Source organism: Nannobrachium achirus (genome assembly GCF_963921795.1).
Source record: "Nannobrachium achirus genome assembly, chromosome: 8".
In the NCBI taxonomy this organism is placed as follows: Eukaryota; Metazoa; Chordata; class Actinopteri; order Myctophiformes; family Myctophidae; genus Nannobrachium; species Nannobrachium achirus.
Window position 1 is genome coordinate 27,389,499 of NC_137817.1, and position 23,009 is coordinate 27,412,507.

At 41.4% G+C, this 23,009-nt stretch overlaps 1 protein-coding gene across 1 annotated transcript in view; it reads left to right on the plus strand.

Moving 5' to 3' along the window:
- cadm2b (cell adhesion molecule 2b) overlaps window positions 1-23,009 on the plus strand; it is a gene marked incomplete at both ends in the record, with an annotated part of 202,725 nt that overhangs the window by 98,578 nt on the left and 81,138 nt on the right. The window contains one exon of the mRNA XM_080730898.1: window positions 21,035-21,061. Within this exon, the coding sequence (XP_080587024.1) occupies window positions 21,035-21,061 (27 nt within the window). The remainder of the gene's footprint in view (window positions 1-21,034; window positions 21,062-23,009) is intronic.

Sequence of the window (23,009 nt, forward strand, 5' to 3'; positions counted from 1 at the left end):
GAAGCCATAACTACATGTTTAATCCTCACCTGGCCCATGCAGTCATCTCCTGTCTCCAAGGCATATGTGCTTTGATCACTGTCTTGGCTAGTGGTGCTCCAAGATGAGACTGCTTGATGCAGTTTAGTGCCATACTGCTGCCAGATCTCCTTCATCCCCAGTGCTTGGAAATATGGGGTGTAGTATAGCAGTAATGTGAAGGAGACTACAACTCTCTGGGGTCCGCTCATAGTTAGGTTAGTGAAGGTTAGGGATAGGCTTAGTTATAATGGAGGCTGTACATGCACCAGGTGTCAGCCTCCTCAATCCTATTCAAGATGTCTGGGATCTCTTCTCCACTAGCGACATCATCAACAGAGACAACAGAGCTGATAATGGTAAATGGACTGCATTTACAGTATATAGCGCTCTTCTCCAAAGCGCTGTACAATCTATTTCACATTCGCCCAACAAACACATTCACACATACATTCACACCATGAAACCATGCAAGGTGCTCATCGGGAGCAGTTAGGGGTTCAGTGTCTTGCTTAAGGACACTTCGACAAATAAGCAGGAGGAGCCAGAAATCGACCCTGGAACCTTCAGATTCCAAGGCAGCTGTTCTACCTACATCGCCACAAGCTTGAATGGACACCATATTCCGAACACACAGCTGGAGAGCTGTTTGTTCTCCTCAGACACCCAGAATTTGTAAAGTTGATGAGGGATGGGTGCGTCTGTCGACTCTGTTATCTCTGATGATGATGAGTGGCTCCCTGCAAAAGGGGCTGGAGGTGAAGAGATCCCAAAGTTTGAACTAGATTGGAGAGGCTGTCACCAAACTGCTGGTGCATGTGGAGTCAACTGGCCCTATTATAACTAAACCTACCCATAACCCTTACCTAATTGAGGGAATAATGGGTCGCCAGGATTATGAGTGGACCCCAGAGAGTTGTCGTAGTGATACTTCCAAGCACTGGGGATTAAGTAGATCTGGTAGCAGTATGGCACTAGGTGTGCAGCGGCACATGCTTCTACAGCATCAAGCAGTCTCTCATCTTGGAGCACCACTAGCCAAGACAGTGATCAGGGGACATATGCCTTGGAAACTGGAGATGACTGCATGGGCCAGGTGGGGGACTAAGCATGCAGCTATGGCTTCTGACCGAATACAATATCTAACAAACTTTGGAGAGGCAAAGACCTTGACAGAACAAGACACAGCATTGGTAGCAGAGAAGTACAACTGCTGAGACCAACAAGGCACCTTTCTAGTGCATGTCTTGCCACCTGCTTGCAACAGCCAAGGAACCTGAGGAAAGACTAGAACCAATGGAACATGGATGGATGCAAGGAACACTTCGACTCTCGAGGATATGGCTACCTTGCTGATGGATATCGGTGCATCATATTTTGCCATGGAACAATGGCAAATACATCCTGTAAAAACACATCATACTAACTTGGATGCACACAATCACAATATGGTGCACTTTGAGGGAAATTGTTATTTAATTTTGTGTGTGCTTTTGTTGTGTGATTTTATTTGTCACTTTTATTCATAAATAGTCTTATTTGCTCATTTAAACACCCATTTAAAACCCCCCTTTAAAGTTAAATGTGGATGTTTACTTGTTGTATTTCTCACTAGTATGTCTTTTGTTATAAACAAAACAAACGTAATATAAAATAGTAACAAACTTACAAAAAATACTATAAAAGTGCAAGTAATGAACACAATCGTTTTTGAAAAATGGCATTGAAATTTATATTTCAAAGACAAGATGATCCTTAATGGTCAAAACAATGTCAGAAATGAATTATACATGTCAGCATTAGTTGATTTAGACCTACTGCACCTGTTTTTACTCCTAACAATGGCCAAGTTATGGCCCACGGTCTTCGGAATAGCAAAATGACCTTGACCATGACCTTTTGAGGTCCAAATCACCCAAAATGGTCAAAACAATATCAGAAATGAATTCCTCACACCCCAATTAGTCCAAATGGAGGTATTACACGTGCATATACACCCAGAAACAGAAAAGTTAGATTTTCATCATAGCCGATTGGTGGCCATATTTGATTTGGCCATTGCGCCATTCCTGGCACTATGGCGGACGAGCACCTCTGTGATTATTCATGTCTAGGGACCCACTGACTCAGTTCAGGTGAGAAACTCCCCTAACACCAAATTGCGAACAGGACTTTAAGTCAGATACTGTATTAGCTAGCTTGAGACACGGCAACGACGAAAAACCAAACAACCTTGCATTGACAATGCATTAGTACGGCGCCCCCAGTGGCCATTCTCAGACGATGTTTCACGCATATGTGTGAGTCCAGCCTCACAGTTCGCTCCTCGCGGCTCCTTATGGCCGCGTGTAGCTACGCCACACAGACAGTCAGTCCTCTCATATCTTATATTACATTTGTAAACTGCAGCCAGCGGTTTTTGTTTGTTTGTCAGTTTGTCAGTCAGACACGACCAAATCCAGCACTCCAATTGGCTATAACGTCCGCCCAGTCCAGGGGATCTTAACGTCCGCCCAGCCCATGGATCTGTAACCCTACACCAGCCCATACAACAACGGGCGCGCAGCAGCGACAGCCTGCATTCTGCTACCTCCCCTCCTCTGTCCCTCTGCTCTCAAGACAAGTAGGAATAGGGAAGAAATAGCCAACCAGCAACCAAGCTTTTCTTCTGGAATTAACAAACTAGAATCCACTGTTACTGGGCTAGCTAGCCGAGAGCCTGTAGCTAGCTAGCCGAGAGCCTGTATCTTACAAGAAGTTCGCGGCCCTTCGGGCCACTCACCTCTAGAGTTCACAGCAAGATACTGTCTGTCTGTCTGTCTGTCTGTCTGTCTGTCTGTCTGTCTGTCTGTGTGTGTGTGTGTGTGTGTGTCTGTGTGTGTGTGTGTGTGTGTGTGTGTGTGTGTGTGTGTGTGTGTGTGTGTGTGTGTGTGTGTGTGTGTGTGTGTGTGTGTGTGTGTGTGTGTGTTGCTAAAATGAAAACATTGAAATAATGAAAATAAAACATTGGCAGGCCTATTATAGTAACAATAATAACACAATTAGGCCAAAACTTTTTTTTATTCAAAAAACTTTTTTTTTTTTCAAATTTTCTTTTTAATTTAAAAAAAAAAAAAAAAGCGGGCGTGGACTCTAGATGTGAGCGGCCCGTAGGGGCCGCGAACCTCTAGTGCTGTACACTACACTCCTCGCAGCCCCTGGAACCACACAGACACACATACACTGGACACTGCAAAGGTTTCAATGTGACAAGGTGGACTGAAAGCTTTGGCTGCTCTGTGGACACTTGCGCTTAGTTTATTGCACACACGGCTGTAGGCCTTCTTGTCACGTTCTGGACTTTAGTTTTGAACTTTGAGGCGCTGCCTTAGTATTTGAGTTTTGGACTTTAAACCGTGTTGCTGTTTTGGTTTGTTCCTGTATCTAGTCTTGTATTTTCTGTTACACTGTGTCTTTTGGTTTTGTATTTTATTTTGTAGATGGTACCCAGTGTTTCCTGTTCTGCCCCTGTAGTTGTATCCTGTCTTGTCTCACCTACCTTGATTAGTTATGTTCTCCTCCTGTGTCCTGTTATGCCCCAGCCAATCCCAGTGTTGAGTGTATTTTGAGTTCACCTGTGTCTAGTTGTCCTGTGTATTTATACTCCCCTGTGTGTTCTGTTCTTTGTCGGTTCGTTGTCGTAAGTAATGGTTTACCCTGTCTTTGTTTAGTTGTTAAATCCTGTGTATTTGCTATAGTCCTCGAGTACTTTGTATCTCAGAACCTTTCTCTTCCCCCTTAGTTTTCCCAGTATAGTTTTCCCCTTTCCCTGTATTGCCTTTGTTTGTCAATAAACAGCCTTGCATCTTCTCTGGTTTGCCTGTACTGTTCGTTCTGCACTTGAGTCCGAAACCTTCGGAACCACACCGTGACAAGTATGTAATACCAAAACGTTATATACTTTATATACTTTTATTCTCCTAAAGAAAGTGACTGACAGTACAAAGGCAGGGCCCTTAGCCAATGAGGAGCAGCCAAAGGGTAGATATTTGTGCCCATACATGGTGTTCCATGCGAGCCCACACTGTTTCGTAGGAACAGTATTTCTAGTTATTTTTGATCCACCTGCTGTGAGTGTTTTTCTATCTAGCCCAGTGTTCCCCAACCTGTGGGGCGGGGCCCGCTGGCGAGCCATGAGGATAATGTAAGTGAGCCCCCAAACAATGTACAAAACTCTTAAAAGGTAGGGTAAGCGATTTTCTTTATTGTGGGCACGTATGTTATCTTCATTATTTCTTTATATATCAGTCAAGTTCTCCACAAACTTTGTACTGACAGTACAGTATAGGAACAGTATTTCTAGTTTAAGATAAGCGTTAAATATCTCTATATTCTGTTAGTACTCCAATGCACTCGCACTCGTTCTCCCTCACTCACTCACTGTGATAGAGTGTTTGTTCAGTAACACCATGTCTCTCCAGCTCTTTAACGTAAAATACATTTTCAGGTCCAGGATACTAATGTTATCCTATCAGGAAGAAGAACTCAGACAGGAAGGATACAGATTAAACAAGTGCAAGTGGAAGTCATGACACAAAGAAATGAGCAGACAAAATTGGAACTGGAACACTATAAAAACTAGACTGCACTTTGTCGAGGTGCCAACTTGCACCTTGTATCAGGTCGCACTTGTAGGGTGCATCACCCTACTTGCGTGTCAGCAGAGCACACAAGTAGGTTGATGATAGTGGTCCGTGGGTATGTGGCGCGAATTGACACACTGTCGAGGTGCCAACATGTGCCTTGTATCAGGCAGGGGGAGGCATTATAGAGACCAGGATTACTGCATGTTTTTGTGAGGGTATCTACCCTAGGAGACACGTGGAGAACATGCAAACTCCACACAGAAAGGCCCTTTCGCCAACCCCACCTAGGGTGTGGGTGCTGATGTCGCAGAGGAGAGAACACGCCCCCAGCGCCCAGCCGCCCACAACGTCCCCTGGCAGGAATCGAACCCAGGACCTTCTAGATGTGAGGCGACAGCACTACCGACTGCGCCACCGTGTCCCTAGAAGGTTAACACAAATAAACAACCAAAAACATTGTCGTAATTCCAGTAAAACAAATAATTAATTTAATTTTACATTTCTTTAAGTATTTAAACAAATTCTACCTTCTTTCTATAGCCAATGGTACCAGAATGTAACTTGTGCACAAAACAATCTTTGACTTTTAGATACATTTTGCGTGACATTATGCATATAATTCCAGCCTCTATTCACTGTGACATGTTGTGGAAAGACTATCCCTCAGAGCACAACTTTGATGATAGCTTGTGATGGCCTGTCCAGGTGCTAGAATAACATTAGACTTGCTGGACAGGTGGCAGTGGGAGAGAGGAGGGCTAGGAGGCGCCATAATGAGGAGATGCCAGCTAGACCCCCATCTGTTGCCATGCACACAACTCTGATCTATTAAATTGCTGTGCTCTCAAGTTTTGTTACAGACGAGGACCTGTCTGCTCTTCCAAAGTGTGCAAAGTTTCTACTATCTTGAGGCCATAGCAGGTCACCTGTTCAAACAAACACAGCATTACTTTGCTCCTCGCTGGGTGCTAAGTAATGTCTGTGTGGGTTGACAAGGTATGATGGTTCTGTTGATGACTTCTCTCTTGTTTTGCTTTAATGATGGCCGGGAACTTGTGTTGGACAGTATCCCTCCTCTCCCTACCCTTTGGAAAAGTCAGAAAGGTTTTGTTTGTTTCCTTTATTTATTCAGGGGAGCCCATTGAGAGCAAGCTCTCTTTTTCAAGGACACCCTGATTACAACATAAAAACAATACAGCAATGAACAGAACAACAAACAATAGAATCAAAATACAACAACATACAACATCAGAGATACACATAAACAGTTTTTACATAAAACAGGTACACTCCCTATGTAGAGTGTCCTCAAGCATCACTTTAAATGCCTCTAGTGAAACCAATCGAGACAGTTTGAGCGAATCCTGAAGCTTTTCCCATTTGTGTGGAGCATAGTGCATAAAGGCAGTCTTTCCTTGCTCAATGTTCATACGTGGACAGGTATATCTAATGTGCGCCTGTGCGCGTGTTGAATGTCCTGTGACTTTTAGATCTAAAGGTGAGGATAGATACAGAGGTAGTTTACCACACAAGGCCTTATAAATAAATAACATACAATGTTGCTCTCTGCGAACTTCAAGAGATGGCCATCTCTGCGAACTTCAAGAGATGGCCATATAGAAAAGTATTGTGTGTGTGTGTGTGTGTGTGTGTGTGTGTGTGTGTGTGTGTGTGTGTGTGTGTGTGTGTGTGTGTGTGTGTGTGTGTGTGTGTGTGTGTGTGTGTGTGTGTGTGTGTGTGTGTGTGTGTGTGTGTGTGTGTGTGTGTGTGTGTGTGTGTGTGTGTGTGTGTGTGTGTGTGTGTGTGTGTGTGTGTGTGTGTGTGTGTGTGTGTGTGTGTGTGTGTGTGTGTGTGTGTGTGTGTGTGTGTGTGTGTGTGTGTGTGTGCGATCAGCGTCATATTTCTGAGCACAATCGCAGAGCAATTGTCGATTCAGTTTCTGGGATAAGTGTGGCCTGGGACTAGCCAATTAAAGACATGCACAATGTGACGGTGGTATTGCTTCAGGAACATACACACACTCTCCTCAAAGTCATTGCCGCAACTAACTTAAGTGTCTGCATTCATGATCGTTGACTTTGTTGTCCCTATAGTCTCCCAGACATGAGCTCTCTGCCTACCAATACATCTGATGACATCTATTCCTTACACAGGCTAGAACAGCAGAGAAAAAAGTCGCTAACGCGCTGTGAGTTTGTAGATCGGCTATTTCCACTATTTTTCGAAAATGTATGAACATTTATCAACATTATGTAATAATTGTGACAGGTAATAATTGTGACAGGCCTACTGTGCCGTGAACGCAGCCAGTTGAGCTCGTATGGACGGCCGGCCAAGGCCAAGCCGAAGGCACCGCAGATAATTCAAACCTCTGGTCTCTGCAGTGCAGGAGAACAGGAACTTTACCCATCACCGCTGAGCACACCTTTCTAGTTTTGTAATTAATTGCACCGGCAAATGTACAATGTAATAAGTCATGCATATTGCCTCTAACAAGACTAAATCAATGATCAATGCATAGTATTTTCTCTCTCTCTCCCTCTCTCGCTCTCGCTCTCGAAATCTAGTAATAATCATAATGAGAATCCCTGTTTATCTCTCTTGGGGGCTCTGCTTAGTTTTCATTATGATGGGGTTGGAGGTGATGAAGAGAACCTTTTGTAAAATATTACATTGTTATTGGGAGTATTGATGAAATATAAATCGCATAATAACCATAGAACACCTTCCTCCAATATCAATAAATATCACAACATTTTCTGCTTGTCAGACCACATTTCAAATTGTGTAGTTGATGTTTCATCACATTGGATTGCATGGTAACAAGGGAGTCAAACTAGAACAGTTATTTTCAGCTGACATTTTCAAGTATTTCATAAATCTGACACAGTACAGAACAGTGTGTCTGACTCTGCAGACATCTCATCCACACACACAGTACACATACTGTATAATATGTGGTCACAATCTCACCTCTCTCCTTTCATATTCACACCCTGAACTGACATAATTTAGGGTTAGGCAAGGGATAATGTTTTCATCTGTCAGTCTGTCTGTCAGTCTGTAAACAGCTCATCTCGGGCACCGCTGGACTGATCGGCATGAAACTAAGAAGCCAAAGATGAACCTCCAAAAAATGTTCTGTTACCACTCCCAAAGATGTTGTCCAAACCTCATGCAAATCAGTACACATTATCTCTGTAGTCATGTGACCAAGACGTTTCTGTGTCAGATTTCTCATATTCCATTCCGAATGGCTACGATTGGCTTCCAAAGTTTGCAGGAGTAGCCTGTTTTGCACATAATGCCCAAACAATGAACACAACTTCTGATTGCTGTGGAACTTTGCATGCACATACCCACAAGGCCAAGGAAATACTGTCACGCTATCTTTTTTTATTCTGCCTCATGGTGGTGCTATAACAGATCACACCACAGCCAGGAAACCTGTCCTGGTGGGGATCTGCACTTTTCTAGTTTATACTACTGTATACTGTTGACCATGAAATGACTATCGCACACCAACAGTTTGGTAAAACAATGTTAATACATGGTAAAAGGTGGCCTACTTTTGTGACCATTGTCCCTGAGGTTCAAGCCGCAATTGCAGCCCTCACCTGTACGTCACACCGACCAATATACCTGTATATGGAGATCCCTGATGTCATTAGTATATGCCCCTATATGGGCATATGATGGGGTTATGTCTGAGTCGTGACTATATAATTATGCTTATGTCTGAGTAATAGGTCCGCCCTTCCATTAGCCAATTTGATAGGATATAGGATGCCCATTCAGTAGCCATGAGACTGAAACACGTAAAGGCTGTTTTGTCAAGGCAAATACTTTCTCTCCTTAATGCCACTCAGCAGGAAATATTTTTACCCAAAATTGCATTTAATGACTATTTCTAAAAGCAGCTGGACACAGAATCATTACATTAGACACAGCTTGCTGCTGCCTCATTTAAACACCACAAAATATTACAATATGAAAATCAAAGCATTTACATGCTTCACAGGGGGTCAGTATATCTTCCTGAAAGTTTACTGCTGTGTACAACAGCTAGAACTGATAGACTTTTACCTGCCCCTTAAAACAGCATTGTGTGATAATCTGCCCCTACTGATGCATAAGGGGAATTGTTTAATAACAAGACAGTTCTTCTCTGTGGCACATCTGCCTGGCTCGCCATCTATTGTCTATCAAATAAATACTTCACACAGACACGGCAGGGTACGGCAGCTAAAGCCAGTAAAACCTTTTCAGTTTTGTAACTAGTTCACAAAAAAGTTACAGTACACACACACATCCATTTTAGCACTGGTGCAGGAAAATACAAGCTACAAGATAAGAAATGAAAGTCAATAGATTGCTGCTCGACCACATTTACAAATTGGGACCACATTTTTGGTCAAAACCTTCAACAAATCTGGCAGGAGCTCTGGGAAGGGAGCCTGAAATGTTTAGGAGCTTAGAGTTGGGCTGGTTTTTGACATGCTGGGTGGGGCTTGGATGACCAACGTGTGCACATACTGAACTTGTGGGTATCATTATGTCTCAATGAAACCTTCATACAGCGAATATTTTAGGCATTGTAGGCATTGTTAGGCACAGTGCCTACAAAATATTCATGCAATATTTGTAACATTATTACAAACTAGCCCTTACCCGTTCAAAGATATGAGCTCCGAAATGATGTGCAGTGTGTGGATTATGGGATGTGCACTGTGCACACAGTATATGAGGGATGGAAAGTAACTTTAACTGGTGCTTGCATGCTAATATGTAGGAGCATCAATGTAAGAAATACCCGTTCCATTTAACGGCTACAGAGATACTGTGTACCGATCTGCATGATTTTGGACAACATCTGTAACAGGGCCAGAACCACCACCCCCCCGCCCGCCCGCCTGCCCGCCTGCACACACACACACTCCCCCCCCCCCCCCCCCCCCCCGTGTGCGTGTGTGTGTGTGTGTGTGTGTGTGTGTGGGTTTGTGTGTGATTGTGCATGGCCTGAACAACAGCGCCCCTCCCTTAACATGTGTGGTCACAAAAGGTACTGTAGGCTAAATAGATATAGATACACCATAAAAATGCAATTATACAGCATACGATTTGTGAAAGTGACAAACGGGCTTCACAGTTATGTCAGGTGTGTTCATATGCTGATGGTGATGCGATTTCAGATCAATTGCTCCAGCCACTGAGGAGAAACGCGGTTTCAGACAGACACTCAGACAGACAGACATTCGCAAAATTATAGTATAGATATTGCAAATATATCCAGATATTACATCTTGTAAATACAATGTATTATTCCTCTTCTCCATTGCTGTTGTACTGTTATTATATTTGCCTTGTAGGAAAAATCTTATCAACCTTTCACCTACAATAATACTGTACTGTGCCACATTTTTATATTGCCAAATTTGAATTTGACACTAAACAGGTTTATTTTTTATTTCAAGGCCCATTTCATTGTTACAATACAGATCATTCTCAGCTAATTTCAACTCCTTTCCTTTTTAATCACAACAGTGTTGGCAAACGGGGATGATTTATGAAGCAGCTTTTTCACATGAAGTAGGAAGTGTGTGCCTCTAAAAGGCTCACACATGACACTTTCAGAATGTGAACAGATTCATCAAATTGGATTATCTTTGTGTCCCAAAGTACTCTCCAGAGGTTGACCTTCTTTAGAATTCCATCACTGGAACATAGAACACAACTGTGAGTGTGTTTTGAAAGATAAGGACTGATATGCCAGGAGAATGACAAAGGGTTTGCAGGTGTCGTAACGCGTGTCTGTGTCTGTGCACGCGTGCATGTGTCTTGCATGGGGCTGTGTATACTACAGTATATGGATGACATGGCACTAGCCTTAGTATTGCCACAGAGCATTTATATGAATTACATTAGTAGAAGGGTTAGTCACACATGAAAGCCTGCGCTTACCAGTTTCCGGCACATAATGACCATCAGAATTTCGACTCCAGTTCTCCCCCCGTTTTCATCTGTTTAATGCCTCAGTGGCAGCTGTTGAATATAAGTCTGACATGACAGACCGGTGACGAATCAAAGTGCAGAATCTTGACCTAACAGTTCATTCAATTATGCGTTCAACTTCACCCAACACAATTTCCATAAATAGTGTCGAAACTAATTTTGCTCAGAGAGAAAGATTTTATTCATTAGATGTGACATGTACTTTTGCTCATAGAGAGCCGCATTATCTGCACGCTGCAGCTTGGAATCCTCCGCACACAAAATAAGGACAGAGCAGGGACGTGCTGGCCATTGGGAAAAGCGGGACAACTCCCGAACGGCCGGTTCAAAATTCCGGCCGGTCCAAGCCGGCCATTAGGAAAAAATTAAACTGTTTGCACAAAAGTAAAAATTTAACTGTTTTCACAAAAGTAGTGAAAACAGCCGATCCACAAGCACACAACGCCTCGCACCGCGAGGCGTTGTGTGCTTGTAGATCTGCTGTTTTCACTAGTTTAAATCATTTTTTAAATGATAAATACAAAACAAACGGTTTTGGACATACAAGGTTTCCACCCGACAACGACGAAATATAACTAATGTAATTGGCCCACTGGCTTGTCACTTGTCATGATCTGAAATGGCAAATCTTTGAGTAGCAGCAGCTACTATATCTCTCTCTATAGCGCGCATCGAGGGCCTCTCCAATTCTTTTCCCGGGCTGAATCAGGGGCCCAGCACGTCCCTGGGACAGAGGCAATTCCTTTCACCTCCTAACTTCCCCCCACTATCCAGAATCACAACATATTGCTGGCTCTTTGGACATCCGCCAGGATACAGGGCTTAGTTACATCTAAGGACATGTACAGATGTAGGCCAAACAGGATTAATCACCACTGTATCTATGTTGTCACAATATACTGTAATCTCTTATCCCACTAATTGCTTTAATAGATCGGAAATGTAACACAGCGATATACTGTACTTCGCAGATATAAACTCTCCACTGCTGCTTTCATCACATCTCCCCTGAGATAGCTTCAAACAATCTTAAGATGTACTTTGAATGTTAATGGACCCCAACGAGTTCATTCAGTAAGCTTTAGTGGAACTTTTTACCTGATCACCACAAAGAGGGTGGTGGAATGTAATTTCTGCAACAGTATAGTAACCTCCGTCTTCAATATTTTATTGATAGTTATTATTGAATTACTGAGAGTTAATCTTCACCAGTATATGTAAATACAACTTGAAAACGTTCAAGAATGGCTATTTTGGTCAGAGTTTTACTATTAACTCTATACTGTAGGCTACCTAAGGCACATAGAAAGTAGATACATTTTGTACCAAATGAAAGACCTCATGAAAACCAAATCATGTCTAATAATAACCATTTTATTAAAAAGAAAATATCAAATCGGTGTCCATGGCCTAATGCATATCAAATTGAGGGTCCTAGAAATGAAAAGGGATGAGAATCACTGGAATAGATACAGAAATGGGACTAATTAGGAAATATTTAATACAACACAGAAGTAGGCTCAGAGCTGCGGGGGATAGTCATTTCCCTTGTGTGGACAATGAAGATATGAGGTCTGATGTTGTCGTCATCATGCCTGACTGAAGCCAGAGGTGAAGAGGAGGAGTGGTTACGTGCAAAAGGCCATTCTCCTGGGAGCTGGCAGATAAAGACTTAGGAAGGTTGAATCCTGGATTGCCTAAAGCAGGGAGTCTGGCCCTCATCTGCATGCACAGTGCTTGTACCAGTCACTGGTGCAGGCACATTTAATGTCATGCAATTTTCTGTGACACAAGGACGTTTGATTCAGAGTAGAGGGAAGAATAAAGGCGCTCGCTACAAAATCGCTTTTAACGGAGATGTTCATGTCCATATAATATAGCGTTGTTGTCGGGTGGAAACCCTGTATGTCCAAAACCTTAGTTTTGTATTCATCATTTTAAAAATGATTTAAAATTGTGAAATATAGCTGATCTGCTATTTTCACTAGATTTGTGCGACAGTCTTTTATGATGAATCGGGGCTTTACTTTACAAAAAAAATAATAAATAAATAAAAATTACAAATGTGAAACTTGGGGATACGAGGTTTCTTCCTGACAGTGACGATAGACTAATATACCGCATGTAATTGAATCGGCACAGAACACAACATAGTTAATGTATTAAATAGCTTGTAATTACCATGTCAAGCATGATTGTATATAATATTTTATATATTGTAAGGAAGTCGTTTCTCTTGGTGTCCCTGCCATCAGGCATGAATACATAACAAATATATCTCCATTCAGGAGGGAAGCTTAATGAAGCCCTGCCGGGCGAAGCGTTGTTCACTTTTGGTTCAAATAAAAAAAAAAGACAGGAGAGCAGTTTATCGGGTGCGGACAATCCGGACATTCCTTTTTTCTTCACTTCTCTCCATTCAGGACATTACACGATGGATTGTGTCAGCAAAGCTTGCAGGCTTATCAAAGACCCTACCCATCCCAATCACGGACTGTTTCAGATGCCATAGGACCAAGGGCAGAACATTGTTAAATTGCTTTTCCCCCCGGAAAGTCAGGCTTATGAACGAACAAGGAGAAAAGAAAAAAATAAGCGTAGCTTGGGAAACTCTAAGACTCTCTAGATCAGCTATTTATGCCACATGACACTGTTGTAGACAAAGTATAAAATGGGACTTAAGTGGTCAATTTACTTATTGAGGCACAATGTTACAAAAGTAACTTACAGTACTAGAGTTGCTGACATTTAATGGTATTTGATACTCCAACATGGACAGAAAAAAACATTTCAAGGTAATTACGATTCATTTGTTAGCTTTTCAAACCCCTAACAGAGATATTATATATTTTTTTAACCACACAATAATGATTTAAAAGCCCATCCTTCCACCGAAAACCATGTTTTGTCTGGTGTGGTTAATGTGTTTGCTATATGCCTGCAAAATTTGGAAGTCATTCATAGTCAGTCGGAATGGCATGACAAATCTGACACATGCATGCACGTCTGTACACCGGGTGTTATATGCTTTGATGAGATTGGTTGCATATGACATCACACTACATAAGCATTCTCTGTTAGTGTGCCCTGAGTTAAACCACAAAACAATATAATACAGAAGATTTTTGGTGGAGTGGATCTTTTAAATATGTTTTCCAGCATTTATCACAATATTATGATTTATCCAGAGCAAAAGAGAAAAAAGACATACATCAAAAGACTTGAAAGATAGTGATATGTATATCATACTTTATCCTACTGTACTGTATGTTTTGCATCTTGAAACATGCTATCTATCTTGTAGTTAAACTCTCCACGGTCATGTACTTACAGACACATGGCTTTCAGTTTCACTATAAATTCCTCCGGGGTCTTATTTATCTTCCACCACATGAGATCAAGTTTTCTCAATCACTGTTGCCTGTCCTCCCATGCTTCTTTTTGACCTAACTGGAAAGGGACATTCACTGGGGTTTCTTACATGAGGTACCTCGATTGGAACATAGAAGAAACACAATGAGAAAATTGAAGTTGGAATTTGATTGTGGCGCAGTCAGGAGACTGTTATGCTACCCTTCAGATTGTACCAGAAAACTTGTTTAACTTGTAGTGTTTCGATGAGAGCAGAGTGCACAAAAAAGTGTCTGATTTTGTGCATGCCAGAAGGAGCAACGGAAAAAGTCTTGAGTTGGTCCAGTGGGAGTTACTGGTCTTTGTTGGAGAGTTGACTCTTTTATCTGGATTATTCATTTAGCGGCTAAATGAATTTTAGCCCTATCCCTCACTTTGGTTCTCAAAGTGGGGTTTAGGGACCCTCAGGGTTCCTTGAGGGCATCACAGGGGGGGAGTGGGACTGAGTTACTACAAGGTGGAGGGGCCTTAATTACTTTATACTTTACCTATTGAAAAATAGCAGATATACAAGCTCTGTGCTGCGCTACAAGCTTGTACTGTAGATCTGTTATTTTTTGAAGCGAACATTTGTAATTCAAATTTTTCTTCTGGGGGGTCCCTGGAACTAAATATTTTGAGATGGGGGTCCGTGGCCAAATACATATCATTTTTGGGTCCTTCACATGAAAATGTTTGAGCACCACTGACATAGGTTTTTCAAAAAACCTTAGAAGCATTTGAAATATTCAAAGACTTGCACAAACTTTAACGATTTTTCAAAAATAGCAGACCTACAAGCTTTGATTGATTGATTGAAGGCTTTATTAGAAGTTTGCATAGGAAAAGGTACAGTTTCATGACGGTACAGTTCACTGGTACAAGGTCTACTAAAAGGAGATCCATGAAAAGACTAAGCTTATTTCCACTGGAAACCATTGAAGTATCTCATATAACATTGAATGTCAGACAAATAGAACACAGTACTATGCAGTAGATATGTAAAGAAAAACAAAAAAGAAAACAGTAAGTCTAAACAAACAGTATATACAAAGAAAGGGGCAGGGGAGGGTAGGGTTGGGCTAGGTTAGTTTTTTTACCAGTTGCGAACGGCTGCTGCCTGTAAGTGGTTTTTCAGGGCAATTTTAAAGGATTCTAGTGATCCACACTCCTTTATGACCTTCGGTAAGGCTTTCCACATTTTGGTGGTATAGCAGAAAAAAGAGTTTGACCCTTTGTTGGTTTTGACTCTGGGTTGAAAGTGATCTGTGGCGCTGCCTCTGGTGTTGTAATTATGGACATCCTTAATGTTTATAAAGTATTTTGACAGGTACTTGGGTATCATAGTGGTGTAGTGTATCTTGTAGGCCTACACCAGGCCCATTGCAAGTTGCTGTACTCTGTCATCTACTCTGAGCCACCCCACTCTTAACTGGTGAGTAGCAGTGAGGTGAGTCTGATAGGGAAGGTAGGACCCTAATTAGTTTATTTTGGGCTGTTTGGAGTTTAGTTTTCAGGGCTTGTGGGGCGTCACGATACCATACGTGGACTCCGTAGTCAAAGAGGGGCTGGATTATTGCACCAGCTATGGTCTTCAGTGTGTTGAAATTGACCATTGGGGCGATCCTCTGTAGGAAACGAGTTTGTTGGTTGATTTTATTTATTACTTTAGAAGTCATCTTTTCACTGGAAAGATTAGCTTCAAGGATACATTGAGCTCGCTGCACGACACTCGGTGCCGTGCTGTGAGCTTGTATATCTGCTATTTTTCAATAGCTAAAGCACAAAATAATGCATAATAATGCATTCCCTGTCTAAATGGCTTAAACCCCCTCCCCCTATGAAGAACATTCATGGGGTCCCGCAGTGGATCCTTGTACCCAGGGCCCAGAATTTGGTGCGACACCCATGCTTGAGGGGGTTCCAAATGGACCCTTAGAGGTTTGTAACTGTGAGAATGGAACGAGATGCTGTCCATTTATTTTGTACACTCAGAGTTATGCATGGGGTCCTTGAAATTCTCAAGTTTGAGAACCACTTCCCCATAGAGCTGGGTGCGTTGTTGGCCCCTGCTTATACAGTACTTTGAACCCCATCAAAAACCAGTGGTATGAAGTAACTAAGTACATTTACTCAAGTACTGTACTTACAGTAAGTACAGTTTTGAGATATTTTAACCTTTTCTAATTGCGACCGTAGGTCGCATTTACTATCAAAACCTCCACCGGCTGTCCGTCCGTCCGTCTGTCTGTCACACGTCACACGTCACACTTTTGCCCTGCTCATATCTCCACAACCGTTGCCCCCATCCATGCCAAATTTTGCACACACACTCCTTACCTGCCAAACTACAACCTCCAAGGACCCCCGGAGCTCCAGGGACCTGGGGGACCCCCAGGTATAAAAAATGACCAAATGTGCAAAAATGACCACCCCAACGGGGCTGCTCACAGGGATTTCCTGGGGACCACCCACTCCTGGTGCTCCAGAACGGATGCAAAAGTGGTGGCGCCCCCAGTGGAGGACCCCCTCCACTGCAGCTCACATAAAATGCCGTAACTCGGGCTAGGAGCGTCCGGGAGAGCCGGGGCCGGTACCTATTCGTCCACCAAGGCAACGCGGAGACCCCACCCCTCATTTCTCACATGGCCCTCTTCTAGCGCCACCTTCAGGCCGATTTTTAAAACACATTTTTGGACACTGCTCCTACAGTTTTTGCCCTAAAATCACGCACATCGCTACACAGTATGTCTACACTCATCCCATCAACATGAATCTGTCCCATATAGCGCCACCTTCAGGCCGATTTTTAAAAACACATTTTTGGACACTGCTCCTACAGATTTTGCCCTAAAATCACGAAAATCACCACACAGTATGTCTACACTCATGTCATCAACATGGATCAGGAAGATTTTGGAAAAACACATTTTTGCCCTATTTGTGGCGATAATAGGGAGTCTTACTGGTTTTCAGTAGTTTTACTTCTACTCCACTACACCTCAGAGGCACATTTTATACTTTTACTCCACTATAATTATTTGACAACTTAAATTTCTGGTTACTTTGTAGATTTGGATTATTATTACAAAACATACATTACCCACATACATTTATATTTAGGCCATTTGAAATTAGCTGATTTTTTGTACTTAAGTAAATGAGCAATTCCGGACTTTTACTTGTATACTATTTCTACATTGCAGTATTGATACTTTTACTTACGTAAAAATAAAATAAAAAGCTTTTACCACCACTGCTATTCACAGAACTGTCTGACAGGTGTGGGAGTAGTACCAATGTGATACATTAAAGGCTGTTCAACAACTGATTGAACGATTCAACCCTGATTGAACCCATCCTCACTAATGAATCTCCAAATGAGTGAGTTGATTTGCTCATACAGTAGTTACAGATTCTAATAAAAATTAGAAACAATGTGTGTGTGCCTGCGTGCATGCGTATGCAAAATTATAAAGTATTTAAGAGTGCAGTTTATTTTTAATACCCTATGCACTGCTATATGAAACTTTTGACAAAGGATTTTCCAGAACAAATATCAATAGCAAAAATAGCAGATCTACAAGCTCACAACAGGTCACATCACTACGCGTCATGAGTTTATAGATCTGCTATTTTCACTGTATTTGAAATAGGGCTTAAGTGGTTCATTCATAACCCTTCCTAGAAATGTACCGGTAGTAGAGTCGAAAGTACAATATGTGTCTTTGAAATGCACAGTGAAAATAAAACAATAAAATAATCAAGTGAAGTACAGATACTCACAAAAAGTACATTACTCAAGTAAATGTCCACCACTGCGTGTGTGAGTGCGTGCATGCATGCGTGTGACTGTGATGAAGTGGTTCCCAGACATGGGGTTTACTTGTGGCCTCTTCATCCCGTGGGCGGTTGTTGTGTGACACTGGAAGAGGGAATGTTTTGACCCCCTGTTGCGCTCAGCGGATGGACAGAGGCCAGGCTCCCGGTGTGTTAGAGGACAAACCTCTCAGTGGTTGGTTAAACTAATCACCATAGGGACCTGGTCCTTCTGCTTCTTCTTGGGCCTGCAGCTCCGCTTCAGAAATAGCTCTGACAGCAAAATGAATGGACTCTGTTCAAACACACCAGAGAGCCTGAGAGCCTCGCGTGACACAGCCACAGGTAATCAACCGCCTAAAGCAGTGGTTCCCAACCTTTTCTGGACCAGGGCCCACTTGAATATCTCGAAAGCGTTTGTGGCCCACCCATCTGAACAGGTGGGGTCCACTCGAAGATACCGAAAGTGACGGGTGGTCCGCGACTGTCCATGACTAATCTAACTAATCTAAATTACCGGACCGATCAGTGCCAGATTTATGGTATACCACTTGACTATAGGCCAAGGAAGTACCTCCTCTAGTCTGTTCATCAAGAGTTCAATGCGCACAGTCGATTTGAATCGATTTGCGATACTTATTTACGTCCATTTGAATGGCGGTCAATGCGCAAAACGGTTTCAGACCCCTGGCGTGTATTTGGTGCCCCGTGGCTATTTGCCCCCGGGCGGCTATTTACCGTAGCCAGACATTTAGTTCCTACTTTTTGCATAATTTGTAAAGGTTTTAACACTAGATTCATGCTCAAGCATATTCTACATACAGTACATTACATTAGATAGCTACCACTGATTTTCTACTGTCCCAGATTTAAAGGGAATTGAATACGAGATTTAGCCTCACCCAACAGAACTACATTCTACTACTCATATCATTTATGGTACAAGTACAATTTCCCTACAGTGCTGGTTATTTCCCTAAGAATTGCTGCATTTTACAGTTGCATACGGTATTATTAATTTGAAAACATGTCATTGTGCTTTTCAAAGTTACAGTAATACTGCTCCGCTACATTTTCAGCCTTTGTAAAAGCCTGAAGATCACCTCACATTAAATTAAATGTCTGGAACACTGAAATATAGCTATTAAAATGCCAGACTAAAGCTTTTCAATGACAAATCACAAGAGGTGTGAGTTTCCTGGTTCAGAACGGTTAGCACTATTCAGAATAAATCCCAGCAAGGTTTAAAAGCTTCAACAAATATTCTCTGAGTGCACATAGTTAGGCTTGATGTATACTGTGTGGGTGTCACACACAAAAATAGTGGATCTTCAAGCTCACATTAAGCTCACAAGCTCACAATGCGTCACAGCAAGACGCATTGTGAGCTTGTAGATCGGCATTTTTTGGTGCATGACTCACATGCATGTGAATCAGGCATTATCTCTCAAGTCATTGTCTCTGCACCGAAGAGAATAACACTTCTCTAAATGTTAAGAGAATTATTTTTCAGAAATATTAATTTACATTTTGAAGAATATAGGAATATATAATACATGAAAGATTCTGAGGCAGTGTGCGATTTACCATAACAAAGGATTTAGATTATTCAAGTAAGCTATTTGTATGCAAGTAATTTGAATACATATGTGCATGTTCACACAACAAATAAAACAGGTTCTTTTGTTTAACCTGTAAACATATTGATATGCATGCAGCAGCAAAGTATTTTATGTGTACCAATATTTATTTTCAGTGAAGGTCCTCTTAGGAATGTCAGTGTTATGATGAAATACATTGATATGCTTGCCAATTGCTGGCAAACATTTCCAGTTTACAGAAAGGGAAGTCTTATCGTGGTGTCTGACTTTGCCAACACCGTAGCTGAGTGGATAGGCCGTCTGGGAATCCTGCTACTTCTCTCACTAAACAAAAACACCAAAAACAAGTCCTAGTACACATTTGCTTTAAAGTTAAATGACTGTGTTAGGGGAACAGAAATTGATAGCTTACCAACATCAGTGCAATGTGAGTGATGACAATTACATCAGTAGGTAAAACAAAAACAAAAAAGTAAACCTGGACTATTTTTTTTATATCTTTTGGCAGGATCTGCTTTGTTAGTGTTTATGTGCTAAAAGTGTGATTTTGAGACCTGTGTTTTGCAATACAATGAGAGTGAGTGGAATCACTATTTCTGGTGTGTTGCTTTCAGAGCACAGTGATAACTAGAAAATGTTGTAAAACACTACAGCATGCCATGCTGACATGTATGGTTTCTCAAGTCATTCATTTGTAACTCACATTTAACGTTCAACTTTAAATGTGCTTGTAGTAAAACAAAAGAATATCTTTATGTACCTCAGCCACATCTGCATTCAGCTTAATAGAACCAATGGTGCCAATAATAAGTTGTTGAATACTGTATGTCTACATTTTAGCAAGCGAGGCAACTGAATCAAAATCACTGTTGTTCAGCCACATACGGTACTGTACTGAAGGTTCTTCAGGAGTAGACTTTCTCTAAGGTAGGGGGAAAGGACTAATACATTACCCATTACTGTTAATTGGAACCCTGGTGGGAGTGAAAATATGGTTTTGTTCTCTTTTGCTACATGTGAGGGAAATAGAGATTGAGAAAGCCACTGAAACATACTGTAAGTACTGTATAGGCCACACCTCAACAGAGTGTTAATTTAAGAGTATACAAAAGTAGCCAATATGGATCTGTCCATTATAAGGCCATCTTTTGTGAATTGTTAAAACTATGTGGGTTGGGATGCCAATGGCCTAGTAGTGATTTAAGGTGCATACCACATAGGCTCTATTATTGCAGTGAATCGAGGTTTAGTTTTCAGAGGCCGACAACCTTTTCTGCGTTCAATTCTGTCTCTAACTGTTTCCTGACACTCTTCCACTGTACTATCCAATAAAGGCAGAGAATCCCAAAACATATCTTTGTGGGTTAATTCCTTTAATCACAATGTGGAAGCTCAAAATTTTTTCCATATTGACATTTTGTGTGAGTGACACTCAGTCATACCCTGTACCCTGCTATGTAAGGACTTGTGTGAAAGTGTAAAAACATTAACACTCTGCTACCTGGTGTTTCCTCTCCTTCCCCCAATTCTAACCTGGTGTTTCCTTTCCTTTCCCCCTAATGCTAACAGTGGCTGCGACAAAAAACAAAGTGAAAGGTGAGTTATCTGCTCTATTTGCTCTGCTGCATGATTTATGTTGGACACGGTTCCCAATAGAACACGTTTCATATCATTCTTTTTATCTCCCTGTGGAGCCCAGGGAGCATTACCATACGTCACCTCCTGGCGGAAGCCAATTTAGGGATTTTTTTTATTCTAAGCTGTCGTGTGGAAACCTCATATGTCCAAAACGATTCCAAAAATAAAATACAGAAAAAAATAAATAATAATAAACGCATCACAATGTGTTGGGAGCTCTTAGATCAGCTATTTTTGCTAGTCTACTTTTGTATGAAACGATAGTATGACGCGCTAATTCGCAGGGAAAAAACAAAGTAGAAATATGGAGATATGAGGTTTCTGCCCGACAGCAACGTGCTATTGCACCTTTATTTACCCAAGAAATGTTTGCTGATCATGCAAGTTTATCAACAGGGCAGGTACACCAAGTACACAGTACATTTCTCAGTGTTTCATTTAACTGAGAGAGAATGGTTCCATGTTGTGCACCCTAACCCTAACCCTGGGCTGTGAGGATATTGCAAGTGGGCCCCCAAATAATTGACAAAAGGTTTTTTTTTTCTTTTTCTTTTAGATAAAAAAAACAAGAATTGACACATTGTCAATACATAAGCTGGTCACATTTGGGTTAAAAAGGCGGGGACGTTTAACAATGTTACCATAATGCTTTGAATGAGCGTGACAAAGTGAACATATAACTGACTGACTATTGTGGGATGAAATCTGCAGTAGACGGCTGTGAATTGCTGTAAGTGGCATCTCTTTGATATTGAAGTAGGACTGTCATCTAAGGGGTAGCCTACTGTCATTTTAAAAAGTAATCTTACAATACTAGTTAATATGTTTATGATGTCATTGTGAGAATGTGCTATAGTGTTGTAGTCAAGTCCACCTAAAGTGTCCAAGTCAAGTCCAAGTCCTAGGGGGTTCGAGTCCGTTTTGTCTTATTAAAAAAAAGGACAAATAAGACTTGGACTTGGACTATATGTAGTACAATATCCCAAATCACAGACGATAATTATCCAGTCTAATATCATGATATGGATACAAAAATAATATGAATTTAAAAATAATTATAGATTATAGGTCTACTACTGTAATCTATAACATTTTTAAACATTGCTGTTATAGCTGTGTCATTGTAATAAAGCTGCATGATTATGGCAAAACTTATATTATCAAACAAAATCTTATTTTAATATTTTTTAATAAAAGCTAAAATAAATAAATAAGGTTTCCCTATTCAAACACATAGCAGTACGTGCATGTCTGCATTTCATTGTTTAAGGTGAGAAATGTACCTTATGTCATTAGTCTGATGCCTTCAAGTATATGCAAAGCAAAAAAATACCCCATGTTACTGCTTCAAGTTGTTTAACCTCTCTACAGAGACTTACAATGTTACACTTCTCTCTATTGATCAGTGCACTTTAAAACGTTCGGACGAGGCTTAACGAGTTGTAATAGGCTACACCTGGAAAGACAAAAAGAGAAAAGACGTCAATTCTTAATCCAGCGGTACGGGTGGATTAATGATCACAAAGGCTGTGTTTGGAATTGGAAGCTGTGTAGGCCTACTGTTTAAATAAGGACTTATTTATTTGGGAACATGTCGAGGATGTCCTGCAGGCTGCAGGTAAGAGGAAAGCAGAGAGAGTTGTCTGTTGGCGAAAAAAGAACTTTTGGGAACTTGCTTGCTGCTGCTGCTGCTGCTGCTGAGCGGATCGGGGCTCTGCGTGTGTGCCTGTGTGTGTGTGCGTGCGTGCGTGCGACTGTGTGTGCCTATCAGATGCGCATCAGATAATTCAGATATGCTCCAAACATTAATAGGCTATATACCATTAAAACCAAAGTAACGAGCCTGTTTTGAAAATGTAGCAGAGTAAAAGTACAGATACTTGTGTTAAAATGTAACGGATAAAAG